The 23232-nt window shown below is 40.1% G+C and overlaps 1 protein-coding gene across 5 annotated transcripts in view; it reads left to right on the top strand.

The window, feature by feature from the left end:
- The window catches only part of MTA1 (metastasis associated 1), a 79189-nt gene that overhangs the window by 13136 nt on the left and 42821 nt on the right, over positions 1 to 23232 (top strand). For all 5 annotated transcript variants that reach the window (XM_042029834.1, XM_042029836.1, XM_042029835.1 and 2 more), the window contains exons 2-8: positions 2411 to 2478; positions 4888 to 4981; positions 12448 to 12574; positions 12743 to 12806; positions 18074 to 18191; positions 19792 to 19894; positions 21900 to 21999. In XM_042029834.1, coding sequence (XP_041885768.1) covers positions 2411 to 2478; positions 4888 to 4981; positions 12448 to 12574; positions 12743 to 12806; positions 18074 to 18191; positions 19792 to 19894; positions 21900 to 21999 — 674 coding nt within the window. The remainder of the gene's footprint in view (positions 1 to 2410; positions 2479 to 4887; positions 4982 to 12447; positions 12575 to 12742; positions 12807 to 18073; positions 18192 to 19791; positions 19895 to 21899; positions 22000 to 23232) is intronic.

A 23232-nucleotide genomic window follows, 5' to 3' on the forward strand; every position in this document is an offset into this window, starting at 1 on the left:
AATCAAGTTAATGTTCACTTGAGGTATAAATGTGTCTCTGAGAATATATGCATGTACATGCACACAAAAAAGCTGATTAGAAATTATGTGAACTATGAACGTTTGTAACAGCCACCTGAAACCCATGGGATTAAAGACAAGGTTATATTTTCAAGACACAGATAGACGTTTCCTTTGGTTTTAATTTTTAATTTTCAGGCACAGTGTTTGCAAAAGTAATATTTTTTGCATCGACCTCGGTCAAAATACCTGAAGTGAGGAGTAGCTGGATTATTGGAGGGGTGGAGGGAAAGAACTCGTCCTTTCTTCACGTGTTGGAGCCTTCCAGTGAGCAGTGGCCAGTGACTTTGGAGGCACCTCAAAGCTTCAACACCCTCCACTGCAGTGCCGTTGTAGGGCATGGGTGGTTCTGCTGTGGGAGAAATAATTTCTCTTTACTCTGCTGATCAGTAAATTGCTTAATGCCCACCATTGTTATTTCAGTCAGCAGTTGTTATTGCTGAAGCTGCCAAATATCTGTTTGGTTTTGTGACTTCTGGTAGAGTTGGTCATAGTAATGTTGAGCCTGTTGTTTCCTGTTTGATGCGCTGCACAGAGCTGGTGTTTGGGAATGGAAAATTAGGATCTTTACTTACTTGGGTGTTTTAACCATTTCTGTTACCAACCCACAAAGTTTTCTACAAACCAGATGTCCAAACTGTATTCCTCACTTGAGATCTCTCACCAGTTTAAAGCCTGCAGGGATGTGGTATTTAAGAGAAACTGACCCTTGCAGTCAGGAAGAAAGTTTTGGAGTCACTCAGATGCATGTTAGTGTGTGTGGAGATGGCTGATGGTCAGTCTGAGATGTCTGGAGCGCAGAATGCACAAAAATGTCAAAAACTGGGTGTGCTATTTCAGTGCTCCTTAGCCCTGGTTACACTCTGTTTGAATACCCCAGACTTGTGCGAGTGTAGGCATTAAAACTCTTTGCTTGTCACTTCAACCAAGACCAGGTTGGGACTTCGTTATCAAGGTGTCTTGACAACACACTTTTTGAAAAGACAAAAGCTTGGAAAATAGATTTGTTAAGAATTGTTGCTCTTGGGATTGTAACCCCTGGGATTCCTGGTTAGTGAATCTCTCCTAAGGCAGCCCAGCCGTGTTGAAGGGGCAAGAGGGCACTTTGGTTGTTTGCAGGTAGTGCAAGCAGCAGTTTCCTTGGGGTTCTTTGCCTGGTGGTCACTGCTGTGCTCTTGTGTCCCATGCAGCAAGTAGGTCTGTCTGTAAATCTGGGGAGACCTATGGATAACAGGGGCTGTAAGCAGCAGTCTGAAAAAATGCATCTGGAGCTCGGGTCGTGTTACACGGGCAAGCGGAAGGGCTGTGATGGGTAAATGCTCTGGTGTCTCTCTGGTCACCCTGGAGATAAAAGGGGACTCCTCAACTCTCCTGGTGCAGTTTTTCAGGAGCAGAGACCTTTGGGGGATGTCTTCCTTCCTCTGGGCTGGGAAGGAGGGAACAGTATCTGTGCTTTCCACGGCCCTTTTAACAAGGATTTCAGGGAGGTTGAGGGTAACAGCCTCAGTAGTTGTCCCTATTTACAGAGGGCAAGCACCACTGAACACCATTCATCCCGGAGCATCACGCTAATGTAGGCATTGCGAAAGATCACCTGAGGCGTGCCCGGGGGCTACGGGTGTTTTGCTCCAAACACAAATGAGCTGGGAAATCTGGAGGGAAATCGTCTTAAGTTAGGCCTGGAAGGAATAATTGTCAGATCTGTACGCAAGGTCAGCACCTTGTCAGCGGGGAGGTGGATTCAGCCCCCTCTTTGCCTCAGTTCAGGGTTAGGGTTTGGCTATTGGAGTATTGGGAGATAAAGACCAGTCCATTCCGAGCTCCTGAGCATCTGTTTTCTTAAGGACTGCTTAAGCTTGGAGTTCCGTAATACTAAATAATTTATATGGCACTCATGCGTGTTTCTGTAATTTTTTTTGAAGGCACTACCTTTGGTAAAGAACTAATTTTTTTCATTTAACTTTAGATGTTTATCCTGCTTGAAAATACAAGTATTACTGACCAGTTTGGACAGCTATATGGAATTTTGTTGAGGGCATTCTAGGATCGCATAACCGTAAAAGATCAGGAAGTAGAGAAAAAGATGAGAGAAGGAAACTATTTGTATTCTAAACTAAATGAGCCATACTTGTAAACTGGAGGGGGGAAGAGAGAGATCACATATTGCTGGTGAGAAGTGGCTGGATTTTGATAAGAAGAGGAAGCAAGTAAAGACAACAGTGTGGTCTAAGTGGAAATAATCTGATCAGAGAGAAAAGGAAGATCACGTGCTTTGCTTTCCAGGCTGATAAAGGTTTTGATTCGATTTTTAGCAGTTCATATTTTAAAGAGTCTTTTTTCTTTTTGTCAGATTATGTCTACTTCGAAAATTCTTCAAGTAACCCCTATTTGATACGAAGAATAGAAGAACTCAATAAGGTAAACATTTTTTTCCATGAAGTCTTTGAAGTTAATTGGATTTATGATCTGCTTGATTCGATTAAAATCAAAACAATTCTTTAGCAGTTCTCTGGTAATTAGAAGCTTAAAAATACATTTGTTCTCTGATAATTTTCTGGAATGCTTTAAGACCTTTTCTTCTCCTTTGGTATGAAAGGACTGAGTATCAATGGCATGTCATTCTCAAGGTGATTATGCCCACCTTTAGGGCAGGAGGTTTCTGCAGTTCTTCAATTCCATGCCAGGGTCACAGGATATGAAGAAAATATAAGAGTTTGCCTAGTGGATGGAGAGCTTTAATTTGATCTTTCTTGGGGGAGACTCTTGTTCAGGAGAAAGGTTTACAGCTATGATCTGCTTGCTCAGACTTTGTCTTTGCTGGTTGTCCTTTGGGCCAGTGTACTCTTTCATCTGCCAAATTCCCTTTCAATGGATCGAGAAGGGAAGCATGATGGCTTCTGTGTGGAAAGCCAGCTGAAGTGCTCAGCGCTGAAATTTGACCTAATTGAGGGGGGAAGACCATTCTGAAGCCATTAGCTGTATCCTAAACATGCCACGTTGTCAGGTTTAATACCAACGTTATTGCAGCCCATACAGAAGGAATGTAACATTGCTGGTTTGGATTTGGATGTACATTAACTGACTAATATCAAGTATTTTTCTTCATCCACCAGTGATGGAAAAGCATGTAGTTCTCAAACAGTTGTTTGGAAGAGAAAATGTATCAATTTCTTGACTCATAAAGAATCTGAATGCTAGGACATCCTTGTAACCCCTTGTTTTTAGTGGAGGTCTTTTACAGAAATACCTCCTCTCTTTTGCCTTAAAGAAACATGAGTGAGTTCTTAAAATGTTCCCGGTGGATCTGTATCCATGAGGAATACTGTCTGTATTCCACCCATTACAGAGTGCAGATTTGTTGATCACTTTCCTGCAAAGTGTTGTTTTCTCTCTTACTCTTCCTTTTCATTCTTCTCCTCACCCTTAAAAAAAGATGAATTTTCAGCCTGGACCTCCCGTCTTGGTGCAACTCTTGCTTGAGCTGTGATTTCTCTGACCTACACTTCAAAAATGTGTCTTTCTGATTGAAATGAATCCTAGATCTTTTATTTCCTTTTTAACTGAGTGTAAATGAAATTTGGGCAATATAATAAATCAGATCAATTTACGTGGAAGCTGTCTGTGTTTGAACAAGATGGTTCCTGCCTTTGTATTTTAGTTCCTCAAAATTTAAAAGTTCTGAATTATTTAGCAGAAAAGGGTAGAAATTCTGAGACCGTAGGAGAAACTTCTGGTCTGTAAGGGAAGTATTTGTGCATGTATGTGGTGTCTGTTTTTTTAAAAAAATTTGTGTAGGAAAACTGGTATTACAAAAGTTGAAACTTTCCCTTCATTCACATCTTAGAAACGAGCATGTACATAAATTTTTATTCTGTTTTCTTGTGGACACATTGCTGCTTCACTACTCTTTTTTGGAGACTTCCTAGCAGGGAATTAGTATCTTCTATTTTCTGGAACTGTGCCTTCATTGTGGTTTTCAAAGAGTCTTCAGTAGTAGGATGCAACTCTTGAGTTGCTTTTGCATTATTTAATTTATTTTAGAGATAGTAAACTGGCTGGGGCTGTTACAAACCAGTAGGTTTATTTCCCCTATATATTCCCCCTTTCTAAAAAGCCAGTTGCACTGTTTGACAGGTGCCATCTTAAAATTGATCACCTATCTCGTTTTAAGAGTGTTAAGTAAATAGTCTTTCAAAAATTCTGATTTTTTTTTTTTGTATGTTGTCACTGATATAGATTTTATTGCCTGGTGCAGCTTCTTTGGTTCTTCTGTAATGATTTTTTTTTTTGTGTGTTGGTCATTATTCACCTTACCAGTGCTGTCAGAGAAAGAGAATCTTAAGTAATGTCTTTTGCAAAAGTAATAATGGCTGGGTTCTTTCTTGCCTTCCTACTGCCCTGCAGAGTTTGGAGAACAGCCTAGATCTGAATTCTGTTGTTATTTTTCACAGTTTTTTAATTGGGTTTTTAAAGATTCATTTGAATTCTACTTAATGTAGTAATCACCTCAAAAGTAGCAAAGTGGCTTGTTAATATGTTGTAATTGCAGGTAAGTGTGTTGTTCTCACTCTTGAAACATCTGTAACTTGAAAAGGTGGTTCCTCAGGTACAATTAGGAGGGCAGGCCAAACTACCTGGAATTTCCCTGCCCTGGAATGGATCGTGCTGGAGTTTGTGTGTTAGATAATGGGTGCAGCTGGAGGTGCTAAAAGTAGACTCTGTGTAGCTCTTGTGCAAAATTCCAAATAATTGATGAAGTTCCTAGTTCAGAGTGTACAGTTCTGCTCTTGATTAGTGGTCGGTTTTTCCTTTTGTTCCCTGTTTCAGACTGCCAATGGAAATGTGGAAGCGAAGGTGGTGTGTTTCTACAGGAGAAGAGACATCTCAAGCACACTCATTGTATTGGCAGACAAACATGCAAGTAAGCTGCTTTGTGTTCAAATGAAATTGCTTCTGCACAAAATTGTCAGACTTGGGTATGACTTTGATATTTCAACTATCAGTATTGCTATTCTTAAATGTGGTCTTTTCTGTAGTCATCTTTAGCAATTTGCATTACTTGTTTGGCTGACTTTTCTCTGTCTTTCTACCTGACCCTCTTTTTTATTTTATTTTTTTTTAATTTTCCCCTTTCCCTAACGCTTTTAATACCTTGTTTGTGTATGGTTTGATTATGGTGGGGACAAGATAGAAGTTTTCAGTTAGGGCTGAGTAAAGACATCTTATTTGCTCCACAGAAATGTATTTTTTAATTTTTGGGGTGAGAGAAAGTATTCTCCCTGTCTAATATTACTTCTCATTAATTATTTGGTTTGTATATTAAAAAAACCCCTCAAACGTTATTTGAGTGAATCAAATAAACTGATTATGGGAAAGCAACTTGAAACATGGCCGGCTTGAAACCTGACTAACAGGATTTCTCTTTAAATTTCAATATTAATAATATTTCTTGTAGTGACACAGCTTTTGTCTGAACATGCTCAATAAATACACTTTGAAAACAGAGAGTTTGAGAATCTCCTATCACTATTTTAAACACTTAAATCCCTTTTGTTGGGAAAAGAAATGTGTATGCTGAGGGGAGACTTGAAAATTAGAACTTTTTCTGAGTATTGTAGTTATGTTCTGATTAAATAAAAGCATAAACCTAAACTATCATAAAATGCAGCAGGTTGCTCATGCTACCTTACATCAGTCCCCCTTGTGTGTATGCATTGTATAACTGATTCCTTGATTATTTTTCTTCATTATTACTATTATTTTACAGAATATGTCAGCTTGTGTTGGCATGTGCTCCTCTCCCAGGGCAATCAGAGGCATCTGAGACACCTGGCTGAGTAGAGGTGGAAGCTTATTTGCAAACAAAAATTTGGTGTTACCATTTCATTTCAATTACAACAACAGTATTAAAGTAGAGCAACCTATTACATGGCATTGGGCACTTTATCCTGAGGTGTTTTCAGCCTGTTTGACTCCATTCCAATTGCCAGTGAGGATTAGATTTAGGTTTATTACACCTTCTTCTGCCAGTTCAACATCCCTCTTGTCCCATCCTTGCAAGGTGATGGACACAGTACTAACAGAACAGTTACCAAAACAGACACATTGAAAGGGAGGAAAAAAAACTAAGCAGGTGGAGTAACTAAACTGTTTTTCTGTTGTAAACAATGGAGTGTGTGAGATGTAGCTGTTCAGATTGCTTAAAATGTAACAAAAAGCATGGACAGCCTCATGAATCCTTGTAATTCAGGGCACATCCATAAATGAGAGAGAAGCAATCAGATATGGGCATGTCAGAACTATGATTTAGCTGGCAAGCATCACTGTCTTTTAATGTGCTTCTTGGTGTGTGTATCAACAGAGTGATCTGGGGATTGATTAAATCAGATACTGCGTTTTAGCAATGAATATAATGGCTTGCTGTGTTCTCACTGCCCTAATGCCACTGGGGGAAGGATGCAGCAAAACTAGTCCCTTATTGATAAATTTGAGTATTTTCTGGTGTAGATTGGAGTCTATCCAAATAATCCTCCATTGCAACCATACCTTGAAAAAAGAGGTCATGTGGCATTGAGAGGAGAGTTGGCTGTGTTACAGAATTGTGGTGGCAGGCAAAGCTTTTCTGAGATCTCTTCAGTGCAGCAGTATTCATTTTATCTGAGAATCCTGAAGCTTAATAGGAGCTTCACCATAAGCAACGTGACTATTGATTCCTTCATCTGTGTCTCACTTCACTAGGTTTAGTAAAGGAAGCAGGTAGGAAGGGTTCACAGAAACACACATCTGAGACTGAAAATGAAAAATATTTGAACCCACATAAATGCTCTTTGAACCTTCAAATGCTGATTTCTCTTTGTGATAAGAAATCTAAGTGGTTTTTTTTAATGCAAACAAATAATTCATTGTTCATATGTGTTGTTTGAAAGATGGGAAAATTCTTGTATAGCACAACCCTATTAATAGAGCTACCAGAGACAACTGAGTCTGCCTCTTAGGGTAAATTTCATTAGTAACTAGCATTTTTCTCCACTATGTTTCTTTCTGGTGCAGAATAAAATTGCTACTGAATGACTTCCATTTATTTAGATGGATGTGCTGCTCTGTGGTTTCCGTTCCTCATAAGAAGGGAGGAGAGAGAAAAATTAAGCTTTTTGGACAGCCATTATTTCTTTACTCTGAAAAAAAAAAAATCAACACCCTGCATGATATAACAAAATCAAATTCTGTAGATGTTAAGATTCTAGTTCAGATATTCCACACTGTCACTGACTTTGAGTTCATTTCCATAAAGTCTCCTGTTGCCTCATTTTGATGCATTTGCAGTAGATGTACGTATCTGCATCACTGATCTTTTAACTGCCTTTGTTCAGCTGATTAATGGAGCTTTCTGACTGCAGACATTTCTGGATTCACACAGTCTTCTGTTTAAGATGCCTTTATTTCAGACCCACTGTTGAGATCAGTGCAGTGAGAGAGCTAAGTAATGGGGAGATACAGCCAGGACATGAATGGAAAATTTGTATGGATATTTTATTTTTTTTTTTACTCTTCCAATAAAGGAAGGAAAAAGATGTAATTGTGAAATAAATGTTTTGAAGTTAAAAAAAAAAAGCCACTTTAGCTTGGATGATCCATCAGTTATCTGAAACAGGCAAGTCTGAAATGTTGTCTTTTCTCATAAGTCTGTATACAGAGAAATGTGTTGGAAGCACCTTATTCTGTACTTGGTGACTATAAATTAGTACCTGATGTATGTAACCTGTTTCTTGGATTTGATCTGTGATCTCAGTATTTTTGTCATATGATGTTAAGCTTGTCTGGGCTGTCCTATAAATCTTTCAGCCTTATGATGTCTTCCATACATTGTTAGTGCTTTTTATTCATAAGCCTCTTTAATCACCTCACAAATTATTCCAGGGAATTTTTCCAGCTGTTTCCGAAATGAACTTGTTTCACCAGTAAGACACTATTTTAAGTTCTTGCTCAGAGACTTTGAAAACAAGATTGCAGACAGGACTCGATGGAAGAGAAATGGGAAAGATACTTGACTCTTCAACCTATTGTTGGATGCTGTCACTATGTATTTTCTTCATAAAATGTCTTACACAGTTTTTAATAATTAAATATTTCCATCAGTGAGTTGGCACTGGTTGGAGAACTGACCAGTTAGTGCTGGCTGGATTGGCAGTTTTATGGTTGGTTTTCAGCAGGTGCTCTCTGGGTGCCAGGCACACGTGGCAGCTTGGTTCTGGAAGTGCCAAAGCTTCTGAAAATAAATGGTTGCATGATACCTGTGTGCCTAAACAGGTAGGGAATTTATTGAGAATTTTTTTTACATTTTAAATAACACCAATCTAAATGAAGTTTGACAATAGCTTCACAAATTAGCTCTTTTTATTTCTTCCATTTTATTCCCCTTCTCTATTTTCTCCCAGTACCCCTCATGCAGATTTAAGAGGAGTCCAATTCATATATCCACTAATGACACCTTGGCTCAGTTGTTGCTGAGAGGCAGGAACTGTGGTTTTTTCTCTTTGAGAGTGGTGCAGTGAGGGAAGATAGAAGTGTCCAAAATAGTGTCTGCTTGCTACCTGTAATAGTGGCCATGGCTGCAAAAGATGACCACCAGAAATTTGTGGCAGGGATCCTAGTGGGATGTCTTGATAATGTAGTAAACTCCTTCTGAAGTGTCAAGGTATAAGGATTCCTATCTGTTTAAACTTTCTCCGTATTTTCTACAGCTACAAGTCAATATCTGGTTTTTGATAGAGAAAAAATGAGTAAGGCTACAGCTTCATACAAACCATTTGAAGCTGAACCTGGAAGAAGGAACCTGGTGTTGTATTTTAATTTGTTCAAATGCAGCATTTCTAGAATTTTCCTCCAGGGTCCTTAGTTAAGCTGTTAAAGCAGCCAGAGTTGCAGCTTCCTTTGCTTCTGAAGGAGCTGTTGTGCAGGTCACTAGCACTGTTTTTCCTGTGTTTCCCAATGATTTGGCCCCACTCTTTTTCTTTATTATTTACAGTATTTTGTTAGTTGTAACCATGCTAACTAGTTCTTCTGTTACTGCAGACTGTTTCCCAAGCTGGTAAACCTTGGGTGCTCTCTAAACCTAATTTCTGTGTCTTGTTTACCTTTGTGCATTTCTGAATTCTGTCATGTCGCTACTTGTATGACACCCATAATGCAGAGAAAGGGCTGGTGCTTTCTGCTTTTGATGCTCTGGAGAGCCCAATCTGATCTATAGCAAATTGCTATTCTTTCTAGTGTCTACCAAATATTGATGTTTAATTTCACATCTCACACACCCAGTCATTTTAAATCACAATTACTGCCTCTTGGGTTTCTTCTGCCAACTCAAAGTTTACTCTTTCTAATTATTTTCCCCATATATGTTAGCTTTCACACAAGTCTTGCTGTTTGTGCCTAATCTGCCTATCTCTTGTTCCCAGTATAAGTCATCTTCAGGCTTTGTTAATGTGCTATTAATGATTCTGCCATTAAATATCAAATAATACTTACTCTAATATGCTTCTTACAGCATTCCACTGGCTACTGCTGCATAGCTGATATATTACTGTTTGTATTAAGATTAAATGTTTAGTTTCAAATCTGCACAAGCACATCTATCAAGCAGAGAGATTAATTTTGAAATAAGGCTTTATGAGAGCACTGAAGTCCCAATGTACTGCACCTCCTGTATTCCCATACCACTTATTCCACAGTACTGTAAAAAAATGCAGGCAAATCTTTCTGAAAAAGATTTCTTGGATATTTTATAAATACATGTTTCTATTTTTTTAAGACTACGACCACCATTCTTGAGGGTGGAGTCTGCTTCAGTTAGAGTGTGAGTGGGTGAGCTGTAGGAAGGTGAAATGCAGATATGTCAGACAGACTTGGGCTGGGGCTGGGACAGCCCCTGTTGCGGTTCACAGTCTGACTTTAGCCTGTGCTGTCTGTGTGAGGTGGTGAGGTCTTAGTGGGGTTTGAGGTGCTACTGGTTAGTTTTTGTCCAAGCAGCTTTTGCCTGCTTTGGCCACAGTGAGGGAGAGAGGTTCCTGTCCTGGGTCCAGTCCACTCTTCTCTCCTTCCCTTGGTTCCAAATGCATTTGTCACATCTGTTGTTTTCAGTGCTAAGTCATGGCTGTGAAAAAGGAGGAACAATGCTTATATAGATTTGTTTGCTTGTTATTTCTTGGAATGTTCCTACCTCTGTCTAGGGGTGCTATGACAGTTTTACTGCTGTGTGTGGGGGTGTTGTTTGTTACGTGTAGAAATGTCTGTCTGTTTTTAAGAAGAAATGTTATTGTGCTTTTTGGTTTTGAAAGGCTGTTCATAGCAGAGCTGCCATAAGAAAACGTGTGCTCTCCACCTTCTGTATTTTATTACAAAAGCTAGACACCTAAATAAAATACTACTTGGAAGGCGAGCCTACCTGAAGAGATGCAGTCCCTGGGATTAGTTTGGTTGTGCTGGGTGGTTTCATTTTGTCTGTAGATTTGATTGTCACAAAGGGGTTGACATACTTTTTAGAAAAATGTAATTTCTAAAAGCTGTAGGCTATCAAATATACTGAAGATACTAAGTATTTTATGTTTCTCCGTGTAGTATTTTCCCTGCATTACACAGTGCACTACTGTCATTTCCAAAAGCTGCTGTAAGTGCAGGCATGAATTCCCTTTTCATTTGTGCATCCTTGAATTTTCACGCAAATGAGCTTGGAACTTGCTGACTTGTTTGTGGATTGCTGCTGGTATATTTACAGTGTAGGATAGCAGTCACAATATTAATTTTCAACTAAAACAGAATCCACTTCAGTAAATAAATTGCAGACCCATGAAACTGTGCAACAAATGTAAATTTGGTGTTCTGGTTCCCAGGAAAATATTAAAATCTAAGTGCATGCTGCTGTACAGTTAACAGTTCATGTGGTGTAGCAGCTATTGTATGTTGCAGTCTGGTTTAATTATGCTGCTCTTTTTTCCCTTCCTTGTTGGAGCAGCCTACCTGACGGGCAAATAAACTGCAGGTCTTTTTTTCAGGGCAGTAAAACAGTGACAAATTGTGGGGAACCTGAAGGGTACATAATTTTTTGTCACCGCCTTTGGCATAATGGTGGCCTATTTAAAACTAAACGCAATTTTAGTGTTTCATAAAATGGAGATCACTCCTTTCTGTTTGCTTTGGTTTTGGGGAAAACTATGGGGATTTTAGTTAACTAATCTTAAGGGTATATAAATCATAACTCTGCCTGTATGTGTTTCTCACTAGAAATGTTTTTTGGCAACAACTGTTGAAGCTGCAGGCATAAGTCTGCTCTTTGAGAATAATAATGCTGTAAAATTAGAGTTTTACGATTCATGCATGAGACTTTACAGCTCATTCTACTACAGTCTGGGAAACTTTCTGTGGTTTTGCAAAGTACAAGTAACTGCACTAATTTCTTAGAGAAGGAAAAGTCTGATCTCTTCTTTCTCAGTCATTCATCATGGAGGAGTTTTTTTCGTTGAGAATTTTGCCTTTTACAGCTTTAACTGGCATAACTGGCAGGATACTTGTTGACGAACACAAAACATACAATTTATTTCTTAAAAGAAAGATGCTTGGAGATGTTTGGGATCAGTTGTGTATCAGCGTGGGTGTGATTTCATGTGTTTACTTCGGTATATGTTTGAGAACTGGCTGCACGGAGATTGGATAGCTCCAAGGCAGAGCTGGGGATCCTGACTGCTGAAATGCAGGAGTGTTGCAGTTGGATGTGTGTGGTGTGGGTAGGGTAGGGCAGATGGCCGAGTGGCCTCAGGCACTTGGTTACATTCCAGTTAATCTTGTGGCTGTGATCTACTGGCTGTGGTTGGGGTGAGGAGAGTACAAAATAACACTAATTAAATAAACTGCCCTTTCCAGTGGGCATTCTCTGCAGAAGCTGTTGAAGCTGGGATGGGCTTGTCGAAGTATGACATCCTGAAAGAGGAGCAGGGTTTAAGATGATAACTGATGCCTGGCAAAGAGGAAAGACTTTACTTTGGCTACCTCACTCATCGTATGTCAGCTTCCACCTGATGAATCTCTTGCACTGATAGTCTCCAAAAGCAGCTCCCTCTCTCCAGAACTTCTGTATTGGTGGCAGATTTGTGTGACTTTCAGCTTGGTGTGACCTGTGTGCGCCTGGGATGATTTGATTGTGGTGGTGAATAAATACAGTTCTTCACAGGCATAATTTCAAGGATCTGTACTAATTATGTAATTGTTCAATTGGCTGAAATGTTACATTTGATCTGATTAATGTTTATTATTTAGCAAAGGTTTTGGAGCAAGTCATTCTGACTTGCTCAAAGTCAATACTTTACCTGTTCGTGATCAATTTTGTCTCTTTATGACTAGGGGAAATGGAAGAGGAGATGGAAAATCCAGAAATGGTTGATTTACCAGAGAAACAGAAGCATCAGCTACGACATCGTGAGTTGTTTCTTTCACGACAGCTGGAATCTCTGCCAGCCACACACATTAGGTAATGACTGTCCTCTTCCATTTTATTCAAAAATCACATAGCATTGTTATTTTTCAAGTACTCTTCAATGTAAGATCAAGTTCTGTGTACAACTTCAGTAATACCATCTTGTGAATCACATGAGCATTTAAGATGTTTTTTTCATAAGACATGTTTCTCTTTTTTTAGAGGCAAATGCAGCGTTACTCTGTTAAATGAGACAGAATCCCTTAAATCGTATCTGGAACGGGAGGTAGGAACCATTTTGTGCATTGTAAAGCTTGAACAGTTTATTCTGGCGCAATTTAGGTTTGGTCCCTTTTTGCAAGTTTTCTAAGAGGGTAGTTTTTTCGTTTCTACATGTACTGGACATCGACAGTGGGGAGCTTTAGGCTCTGTACAATTTTCATTGTGCATAAGACTCTGTGGACCTAGGGGCCAGATCTTGTGTTTACATCCCTATGTGGCACCGAGCTGCCTCTCCTTCTGTGAAGAGAACCCAACTTGCTCATCAGTGTGGCAGGGCTGAGAGTTCAAACCTGGAGGCTGATGCCCTGGGAGATGCAGTAACTGCAGCGGAGGGAGCAAGCCAGCAAGCTGTGGTTCTCTGTATTTGCTTTATTCTGAAATCACACAGATTTATGCTAATATGCTTTAAGCTTGATCTTGCCTCAGATTTTTGAGGCGCTTAGTTGCCTGTTCTTTGAGTTCACTGTTCAAAGTGCTTATCTGGAGTCCTTCATATGCCACCACAGACACTTAAATCCTTGAAAATCTGCTTGTCAGGTGACATCTGACAGAAATTTACCCAGTCTGTCTCTTTAAAGGTATCTCAAACCAAGCACTTGAAACTGAATTGTCTTGCATGATTAATCACCATTCAGAAAATAAATACTGAGTTTTACTTTTTTAGATATTTTGTGATTTAAAAAAATTACTATTGTATTTTTTTAAAGTTGTATTTGTATACCTTTAATTGTGGCTAGACCTCTGGCTGCTGGCTGGGTTAGGCAATCTTGGAATCTGACAATCTGTGAGAGATTTACTGTGGAGATTAGCAAAGAATTTGAGTATATTATTATTTGAACACATCCGCAAGCAAACAATTTGCATTTGAAAACATTAAAATGTTACACAAGAGAGGAAATCTGTAATTAAAAACAGTAGGGTGATTGCCATTACTGGCCCTTAAGAAAGGCGAAAACAGGCCATTTTTTGCAAGAAGCATACTGTAGTCTTTCTCATAGCTGGGCTTTCTTTTAAAATGCTTTTGTAGCTTTCTTCAGTATTTATTTAAGCATAAGATTAGTTTTAATCTGATACTTTAGTTTAAGAGAGTTTTAAACAAAGCACAGGGATTAAATAGTTGAGTTTCTCTTTGGAATGTGAAACCAAAAAATGTCGGGTCTGCTGAAGGCTGCCAAATGGCAGAGCATCAAACAAGGGACGTGGCATTCAGCAGTGCTTGTAACCAGTTAGCTGCCCAGGATATGCCAGTTTGAAAGCAAAAGTTAATCAAACTGAAATTATTTCAGATTTTCTAGTACCCAGCTCTTAAGCAGTATTTGTCCTCGGTTGCTCCCAACATGTTTTTATTATCACTGGTGTTACAGGTAGGTGTGCTGAGACCGAAGGGACATGCCTTCCTCTGAACCTGCAATGCTCAGTTGCAGATGTAGGCACAAACAGAGAAATTTTTTTTCCATCCTTTTGAACTTTCAAAATGCAAGATGAGTGATGAGGGTTATTTTTAAAACTGAGCAGGCACTTAAGAGGTTTCACAGAATGAGAGAGTTCCCTGAATGTGTCCTGTCACTTAGTGTGGCATTTTGCTGTGGTGCAAACTAACTTGGACAGATGGTAAAGAAATTAAAAGCTCAGGAATACAAATGTGCTTGGGTGGAGGGTAAAGAGATTAAGAAAAGGAGATAGTTGTTGCCCAATGGGTTCCTAACACTGGATGGTATTGTTTTGAACTGTTTCTTCTTTCCCCATGCCTCCTGTTCTTAATCCATCCTTTGCTTTCAGATTGTTTCAGGGTTGTTTCTTTTTTTTCTTACATGGCTTCTGTCAATAAAGCCTAAGCAGTTCTAGGGAATCTGGTATTTGATTTTCTAAATGTTATGACCAGTAAAAGGAGGCTTTCAGCCCAAGGCTGTCTGCCTTGAAGCAGGTTAAACATCCAGACAGAAATTTTTAGGGAGATAGTAAGCATAGCAAAATTACATTTTTGTTATCTCTGTTCTCCTCCTCCACGCTCTCTCTATCATCTTCCTCAGGAAGATTGCCTTGTTGCATTTGGAAAGCAGGCTGAAGGGGACCAGCACTGACTTTTTTACTGTGCCTGGTAAAATTGGGTTTTTGTAGCAGGAGTGAGGAATAGGAGGAAAGAGAGAAAAAAAAGCTACTGGAAAACCTGAGTTTTCTATAGACACTTAATTCCCGTGGAGATCAAGAGAAGGGCATAGCCAATTATGGCAAAAGCACTAGATTTCCCTGTTCTGCAGGAAACTATTTTATATGTACCTTCTATTTTACTGCTCTTCCTGGATATATCCAGAGGCATGTGTGAATTTGCCTGCTGAGCAGATGTCTGGCATATCTGTTCCTTTTGGTACCGCCCTAAAAATAAAATGTTCTCTAGTTAAAATATATCAAATACAAGAAAGTAAGATTGCAGGCTGCAATGAAGTAACCATTATTTCTGTAGTGTACTTTTACTCTGAGCCTGTTTTCTTTTTCCATTTTCTTGGTGACTTTGGTTCTTGGCTATAGCTATAGGTAGCTTAGGGGCTTGGATAGGGAAGCTCTGAGCATATGTGTCTGTCTAACAGTTGAGAGAAGCAGAAAGTCATGATTCGATTTTAACTCTTGGCAGGTCATGTTCATTTTTTCTGAGCACGTTGGGTGTTTTCTGGGGTCTGAAATGAACAGAGAAAACCCTTCTCTTTCTTGACTGCTGCAAACCCAGCATACACAGTTTTGACAGCACAGATGAGCGTGGAGGATTTTGAAGAGCAGTGTTGTTTTGTTGTGAGCATCACTCTTGTGAGACCCTTGTGAAAAATTGTTCTCATCACATTGTGGTGGTCAGGAGTTCACACATGCTTTAGAGTACACAAGGATCTGGTTTGTTTCTTAGTTTGCATTGGCATTAAGCTGACATTTATTAGTGTTTTCAGCAGTCCTACTCAGTCTGCAAGAATGAATCTCATCTATGAGGGAAGATGGTAGTGGTATTGAATTACCTCTAGGAGTTGCAGTCTCCGTCGTATTCACACTTGGGCCCGCAGACTTCCATCTTTCCTCTCTTGAGGAGGCTCTGGGTGGGGAGAAGAGACGAGAGGCTTTTCATTCTTTTGTTCAATCTGATTGATTTGAGACAAAACTGGACAAGACATAAATGGATGACCTGAGACTAACAGAGATTTTGTAGAGAAAATTTATAGTGATAACCAATAAAAGAAAAGCAATAGAGCATCTAACACTTAGATGAGAAACCCTCTCCACAATGTATGACTTTCCCTGGCCAAGAAGGACTAAAGAAATTGCCTGTGGAATTGTTCTTCTTTGGGGCCTACTGTGTTGTTACACTACAGCGTTGCATTTTTGCTGGGCAATGTGCCTGAAAAGCATTAATGTTGCACTGCATATACTTTGTCCTGCAGTCAGGTATTCTGGAGCTGGAACAAATTAAACACTGTATTTATAACGTGGAAGCCTGTGAGACAAAAGCTTTTCCTACATTTTATTTCCACAATGATACATTCTCAAAATATTGCAATATCTTGAGCTTTGAGTGTGTCAGGGAGCAGGAGACCCAGATTTCTTTACATACATGTAATATAAATGAGTGTTCATCTACTCTGAAGCTGCCTTCTGCCCGTAGGTTGATGTAACTTGACCCTGGTGCCTGTGGGAGTAGGAATTTTTTCAGAAGTATCGTTTGCTTAGGATGCAATCAAATCGTCTGACCCCAAACCCAACTACAGACAACCCTTCCAGTTGAAGTTCAGTTCTCTTCCAGAATTTTTGCCATGTTACTGTGGAAACTCATAGCAATTCTTCTTTTTCTGGGGCTTTGTATGACAGATTGGGAGACTCTCTTTTCCTTTGCCACCTCTTCATAAAGCTGAACAGGGCTTGAAACTCATGCTGGTTTTGTCCTAATTTTTGTTGCATGCTGTTGACACATACAAATATAGGGAAAGGGAAAAATGAGGTGAGCATGAAATGAGATGTATTTGAACAGGGTGCCTGCTAGTGCTGCAGAAATAAGGGGAAAGGAAAAATGAGCCAGAAACCTGAGATGTGGAAAATGGCACACTGCACATCCTGTTTCTGTTCAGACACAATTCTCTTTCCTGGTGACCATGTTGCTGTGGACAGAGGTTACAAAAGGTCTGTTATTCCATGTTCTACCAGAGCTCTAATCCTGCCCAGTACTGCACACTATACTTTGATGGAACATACCTAGCCTCTAGTGTGTCACTCAACAGCTATAGCTAAGTACTTACCCATGCAGAAAAGTTTAATTACTTAAACTGTGCAGTTTTAAGTAGTTAAAATTTTGGCTGTTTTCTTTCTCTGCCCTGGCAGAACATTCTCATTCTGGAATGCCTTCTTGCTTTAATTTTACACACCCAGGTAGCGGAAGCCAAGCAGCTATTTTAGCCTTTTCCTCATCTACTTGAACAAAAGCAACAAATTAATGGATTGCCACCTGCAGATAATTACTGCTGCTGCAAAATCTGCTGCCCCTCTCCTAATAACAAGCAGAAAGAAACATGGTGGTTTAAGCTTAGATGGTGGCAGGCAAGAAGTTGGTCAGCAGTGCATCCCTGTGACAAGGAAGGCTGAGTACATCCTGGTCTGTTTACCAGGAGTGTAGCCAGCAGATGGAGGGAAGGGATTCATCCCCGCACTTCATCACTTGTGAGACCACTTGTGCAGGTTTGTGTCCAGCTTTGGGCCTTCCAGCATGAGAGAGACATTGACAGACTGGAGCAAGCTCAGCAGAGGCCACAGGGCTTATCTGGGGCTTCATGTCTCTGTGGGGTTGCACTGATCTGGCTGTAACACTCTGAAGTTATGCTTCAATTTGTATTGGTATTTCTGTGTGGATAGGCCACTGGTGTCTAATCCTGCTGATTTGGACTATGGCAATTGTATGGGATATGGCAATTTCGTGTTCTGAAACAGCTGATGTGACTAAAAATTGTCTCCTGGCCCTTCTGAGCCTTGACTGTGTGAGAGGAGCTTTGTTTACTTCAGTTTGAGAGGCTGTATGTTAAGAGAGAGGTTGCTGTTGAGAGCTAACACTTGGAATGTGGAAGAAAGTGGCAGCACTTAAATGGGGCCTTAAAACTGATGGTTCATTATTTTTTTGTTCACCCAATTTTAAAATATATATGTAGGTAATAAAACCTCACTTAAACTGTAGAAACTTGGTAGCATGGTTGCAACGCTGAAAGTAAAAGCTAATAACACTGTTTACCTTTTTGCTTGTTTTATTTTTAGGATTTCTTCTTTTATTCACTAGTGTATGATCCTCAACAAAAGACCCTGCTCGCTGATAAAGGAGAGATTCGAGTTGGAAACAGATACCAGGCAGATATAACAGACTTACTAAAAGAGGGTAATTTCTGTAATTTATTTAAATTATCAAAAGTTCACGTTGAATGTGGCCACTTCTCTGTGTGAGGCCTGCCTAGGTGTGGGAGGTGGTTTCCACTGCCATGCCATGTGTACAATGATGGTTGGATTTGTTGAGGCTGTTGCCCACTGAAGGCAATTAGTTCTCTTGCAAACGGGTCTTTAAATGGGCATTCATCCAAATCATAAAAGTTGTTGAAATAAATTGAATTAATGGGCTCTCTCAGAGCTTGCACTCTTTTTATTATGAGATTTCAGAATTTCCATGGGAAATAAAAATTTCCATCACATCTGTGAAGCCTTTTGTGTTTTTAATCAAGCCTCACTTCCCTATAAGAGCCCCTCCCAAATTACTGCCAATTAAATGCAGTCTTCCCTCATCAATTTGCCCATTATTCCCGGGTGCCTTTTCCCTGGAGCCCTCTCCCCATCCCAGTGTTGGCTGCCAGCCTAGACTTCTCACCTGCAGAATAGGCAGGAGGAAGAATTTGCTGGCCTGGAGTGTGTGTTGAGACTTCAGCCTCTCCCCACAGTGTCATGAAGCAGTGGGACCATGAGGACACTGGCCTGAGAACGAGGGAGAAGTAGCAGGAACCAGTAATATTTATCAGATAGTTAGTAACTTTAGATTTGTCTCTGCACTACCTTACAGATCCAAAAGTGGGTGGAAAAACTGGGAGGGATGGGGAGTGTTGGCATCTAATTGTTCTTTCCTGAGCCCTGTGTAATGCAGAGGGAAAGGTCTATCCATAAATTCTCCTAAGAGGGAGAGGGTTGTGACCTGTGTTGGAAAGACCGTATCCAATCTGGATGGGCCACGGTGTGGAAGCAATGAGTTGCTTCTCTCTTTGCTTAGAAGCTCTGCTGACACTGTTAGTCTCATGTTAAAATAGGCAGAAAAATGGGTCAGGACTCTCGTTTAATTTGTCTATGAAACTGGTATTTATTCAACAGCTGGGCAAGTCTCCTAAGCGAGGATGAACTAATCTGAAAGGCATCCTGTTGCCTCAGTGGGCCAACATGGGGCTTCAGAGAAGGATAATTGCCAGATGTTTTAAAGGAAGCAGAAAGAAGAAGACAGTCTCACTAGCTCCTGTATTTTACCGGGGTATTCTGATTTGTCTAGACTCAGGAAAATAAAGAGTGTCTGATGCCATGATTTCCCCCTAGAAAGCAGCTGACATGGGTTGAACCAGCTACTCTTTGCCTGCTCAGAGCAGCTCGGAGTGTGTCGGTTTTCCTGGAGCTGCCACAAGATAAAGGAGGAAGACAGACGGGCTGGGGAAAGAAACTGAAAAGAAACTGTCTAGTTTGGAGAAAGATGTACTCTGTTTCCCATGACATATCCTTTGACACCAGTTTGTGAAAATCTGATTGCCCATTTCGGATGAGCCGTGTCACTGTGTCTGTCAAGTTAAAATTGTCACATACAAATAAGTGAGTGAAATTTTCACAGTGGCCTGTCAGGCAGAGTAACTGAGATGGGCTAACAGTGACATTATTGTGAGATAAAAAAAGTATCTAGAAAGTACTTTTATTTTAAAAGAGCCATACTAAATATTTCTGATTTGTTTTTCAACCAGGTGAGGATGATGGAAGAGATCAGTCAAAACTTGAAACAAAAGTTTGGGAAGCCTTTAACCCACTAGTAGACAAGCAGATAGACCAGTTCCTGGTGGTAGCACGGTAAGAGTATTTTACCTCTCCTTTGAAGAAGTAAATGTTAGTAACTCTTCCAAGCACTTTACATTCTTTTTGTTTTATTAACATGAATGCTGGTTTTGGTTGCTTGATTCACTTGCTCCATTTTGAAATGAGGGATATTTTACATGCCTTCCTGGGAATAGCATGACTTTAGGAACAGCTTCTCAGATTTACAACTTAGTTTCATAAAAGCAAAGCAAGTTGCATGTAAAAGTGATCCTGTAATTGGTGGGGTTTTTCAAATACTTTGGTCAGCATGCAGAAGACTTACTGAATTAAATTCTTGGCAGTTCTTAGCTCTGTTCGTTAACTGCCTTTTTCAAGACCAGTGATATTTAATGGTTTGCTAAAAATTCTGGTAAATGCTTGTGATGATGGAGTGAGGATGCTTTCTAATACCTAGATTCCAAAAGGTAAGCACAATAAAATAAACCCCTGCAGATCTGTACTGATGATGTTTTTATTTAAGCCCAAAGCAATCTTTGGTGATCAAATTTCTCTTTTTAAAAGGTTCTCGAACTAATTCATTGATATGCATTTATGTAAACAGAAGCTTGTATTGAATTTTAGGCTCTCATAGCAATTGGTGACTGAATAATTTGGGGGAAAAATAAACAGGTAACTCTCCAAATTCTGTGTGTTTTAGGTGGTACCTTTATGGATGAACTCTGATTCTGTCTGCCGTTTTTTTTCTTTTCCCTTCCCCCCCCTTGGTTTTTCATGTGGGTTGGTTTATAGTGACTATGGAGTTGCTTTGTGATGGGAGTTTCCACCTTGTGTAGGCTTCTGGTGGCAGAGTTGGTTTTAGTGGTTCTTTCTGGCAGTTCAGTGCTGCCCACTGGGTTTGCCGATCCAGCCGCCGCAAGGTGCGGCTATAACGAGAATCACTGCAAAGATGAGTACAAGAATTGCTTCTGTTCAGAATCAGCAAAGCATTACAGTTTATAATTAGTTCACACACACACAGAAGTATCAGTTCAGCTAAAGCTGGGCACGGGGGAGTTGTGAGGCAGGGATGGGGATAGTGTCTGGGTGGCTGGGAAGAGGGCGAAGTGTGAATCGCCACAGACACTTGGACGGGGGAGGCAGGTTTGGATTTTGGCCAAAACTAGATGTTTGATGGCAACTACTGCTTAAACATTTACCTTTCCTACTCCTGCACTGCTTGGCACTAGTGTGTTCTTCAGTGCTCTCAACTAGTTTGGGGAAGTGATCCAAGTGGAGGGGGCAAAACCCAACCCACCTGTTTTTGTTGTAGTTGCTCAGAGGAGTTCAGCTCCAGTTCACTCTGCAGGAGCACAAATATTTCACCCATGTGGTGTAGCAAGCAGGCAGGGGAGTAGGAATTTCGAGAACCAATGTTTGTTACAGGTTTCTCCAACTCATTTCTTTAGGAATAAGATGAAGAGCTTGGGGATTGTGGTCTCAGATGCAGAAATGATGAGTTGTGAAGTATTTGAAAATTGCTGTTATGCAGGCTTTATGATATATATTATACAATGTTAAGTTCTAAAATACTGGTTTTGATTTTTCTGAAACTTTTAGAAAAATGCTTGCATTGGTGCATTTTTTGTGTCTTGTCTTGGCATCTGTGTCTGTACCTGTGGACAGTGCAGCACCGCTCTTGCCACTGTGGAGCAGACTATTGTCATTCATAAAGCTTGCTTGTGCTCTGTTCCTGTTGCAGCTCAAATCTCTTGGGAGATAAGGGATAAGAGACTAGCTCAGAACTCCGCGTTGGTGACCCTTGAGTCTTTCTCTGTTTCCTCTCCCATTCCAAGCCTCTCTTCAGTCATATGAACTAAGTAAAGTGTTCATAATAACAAACCACATTTGGAGAGAGCAGTCTCTGGCTCAGAATGAACGCCAAATCATGTAATCTTGTAACTGGGAAATGGAGTCTGCTCATCTCAGAAAGTGTTGGCTGGGTGTTTATATTTATGCTGGGTTTGCATGCGAAGTTAATGCTGTGTTTAATTTCTTTCAGGTCTGTTGGTACATTTGCCCGAGCCCTGGATTGCAGTAGTTCTGTCAGACAGCCAAGTTTGCACATGAGTGCTGCAGCAGCCTCCAGGGACATCACACTGGTAAGATTTTTTTTAGAGGACCTTAAGTTTGTGAGAGATGCAAAATATTCACCTCAGCATTAACAGTTGGCAAAGAGAGAGGGGCAGATGGATTGTAATTGTGGCTTGCTGTGAAGCAGACCCTGTCTTTGGAAAGGAATCCTTTAGTTACAGATGAAGGAACTTTTTCTGGCCTTGTGCCTCTTACGATCCATCATGGATAATACTATGAGATAATTTTTTGGTTTTTTTGCTTAGTTTTATTAAAATATTCTGATGACGTGCTTGACAGCCCATCCCTTGCACGGGCTCAGTAGCTCTCTTGAGAAGAATGCAAATTATTGTCTGCCTGTCTGTAATGTTACAGTGCCAGAAAGCCATTCCTCATCACTTCCCCAACACCAGACTCACTGGCATCCTTTGGTGAGATTGACCAAGGATGTCTGGGGGAAAAGCTTGTGGTCAGATAAGAAATGTCAGTTGATGTTGTTCTCTTTGATGAGCTCCAGTTTAGAGTACCTGAGGAGTAGTGATACTGTTAAGTTTTTATAATCATAAATGTTGCTGAGTAGATTGAGGAAAGGGAAAAAACTTGAACTTTTATGCTACAGAAAGTTTAATGAAAATTTGAATAAGATTTATGAAGTCTTCAGAGAACTGTTATCAAAGCCTCACCTTGTAACTGGAATAATGTAAACAAATATTTACATTATCTGTAGAACAAATTCTAGTGTAGAACAGTGTAGGTTAATTATTCTCGTGCACAGAACTGGTATGATGAAAGACAAATAACATCCTGATTAAAACTGCAGAAATGGGGAAATAAAGCCAAGCTTTCATTTAGTAACAGCAATTTCTTCCTTGCAGTGCGTTCTCAGCCCTTGTAAATCACAAGTTGCAGACAGCCATGGCTCGGCTTTCTGAGGAGTAATTGCCCCTGAGAGTCATTCTTTTTCCTACTCAGCTGTGATGTGTGACTTAACTTGAATCTTTTTTTGAGGTTTCTGCCCTTTGGGGGGGATGTATACATGTGTTGCTGCTCTTGTTTTTCATATATGAAATTTTTGTGGATTATTTGACACAGTGCATGGCTATGTCTGTGAGGAAATGCCCTTGTACCTCTATCTCCTTGCCCCATCTGTGGATGGTAACTCAGTCCTGGGGGGAGTGTGTCTGTCCTGTGCATTTTTTTACCAGTAGTGCTGCAGTGGTGGTGCTGGTGAGGAGCTGATAGGAATTACTGATACACGAGGG

The sequence above is a fragment of the Corvus kubaryi genome, unplaced genomic scaffold (genome assembly GCF_017639235.1).
Source record: "Corvus kubaryi isolate FWS band 111438036 unplaced genomic scaffold, C.kubaryi_AGA036_p1.0 37334, whole genome shotgun sequence".
In the NCBI taxonomy this organism is placed as follows: domain Eukaryota; kingdom Metazoa; phylum Chordata; class Aves; order Passeriformes; family Corvidae; genus Corvus; species Corvus kubaryi.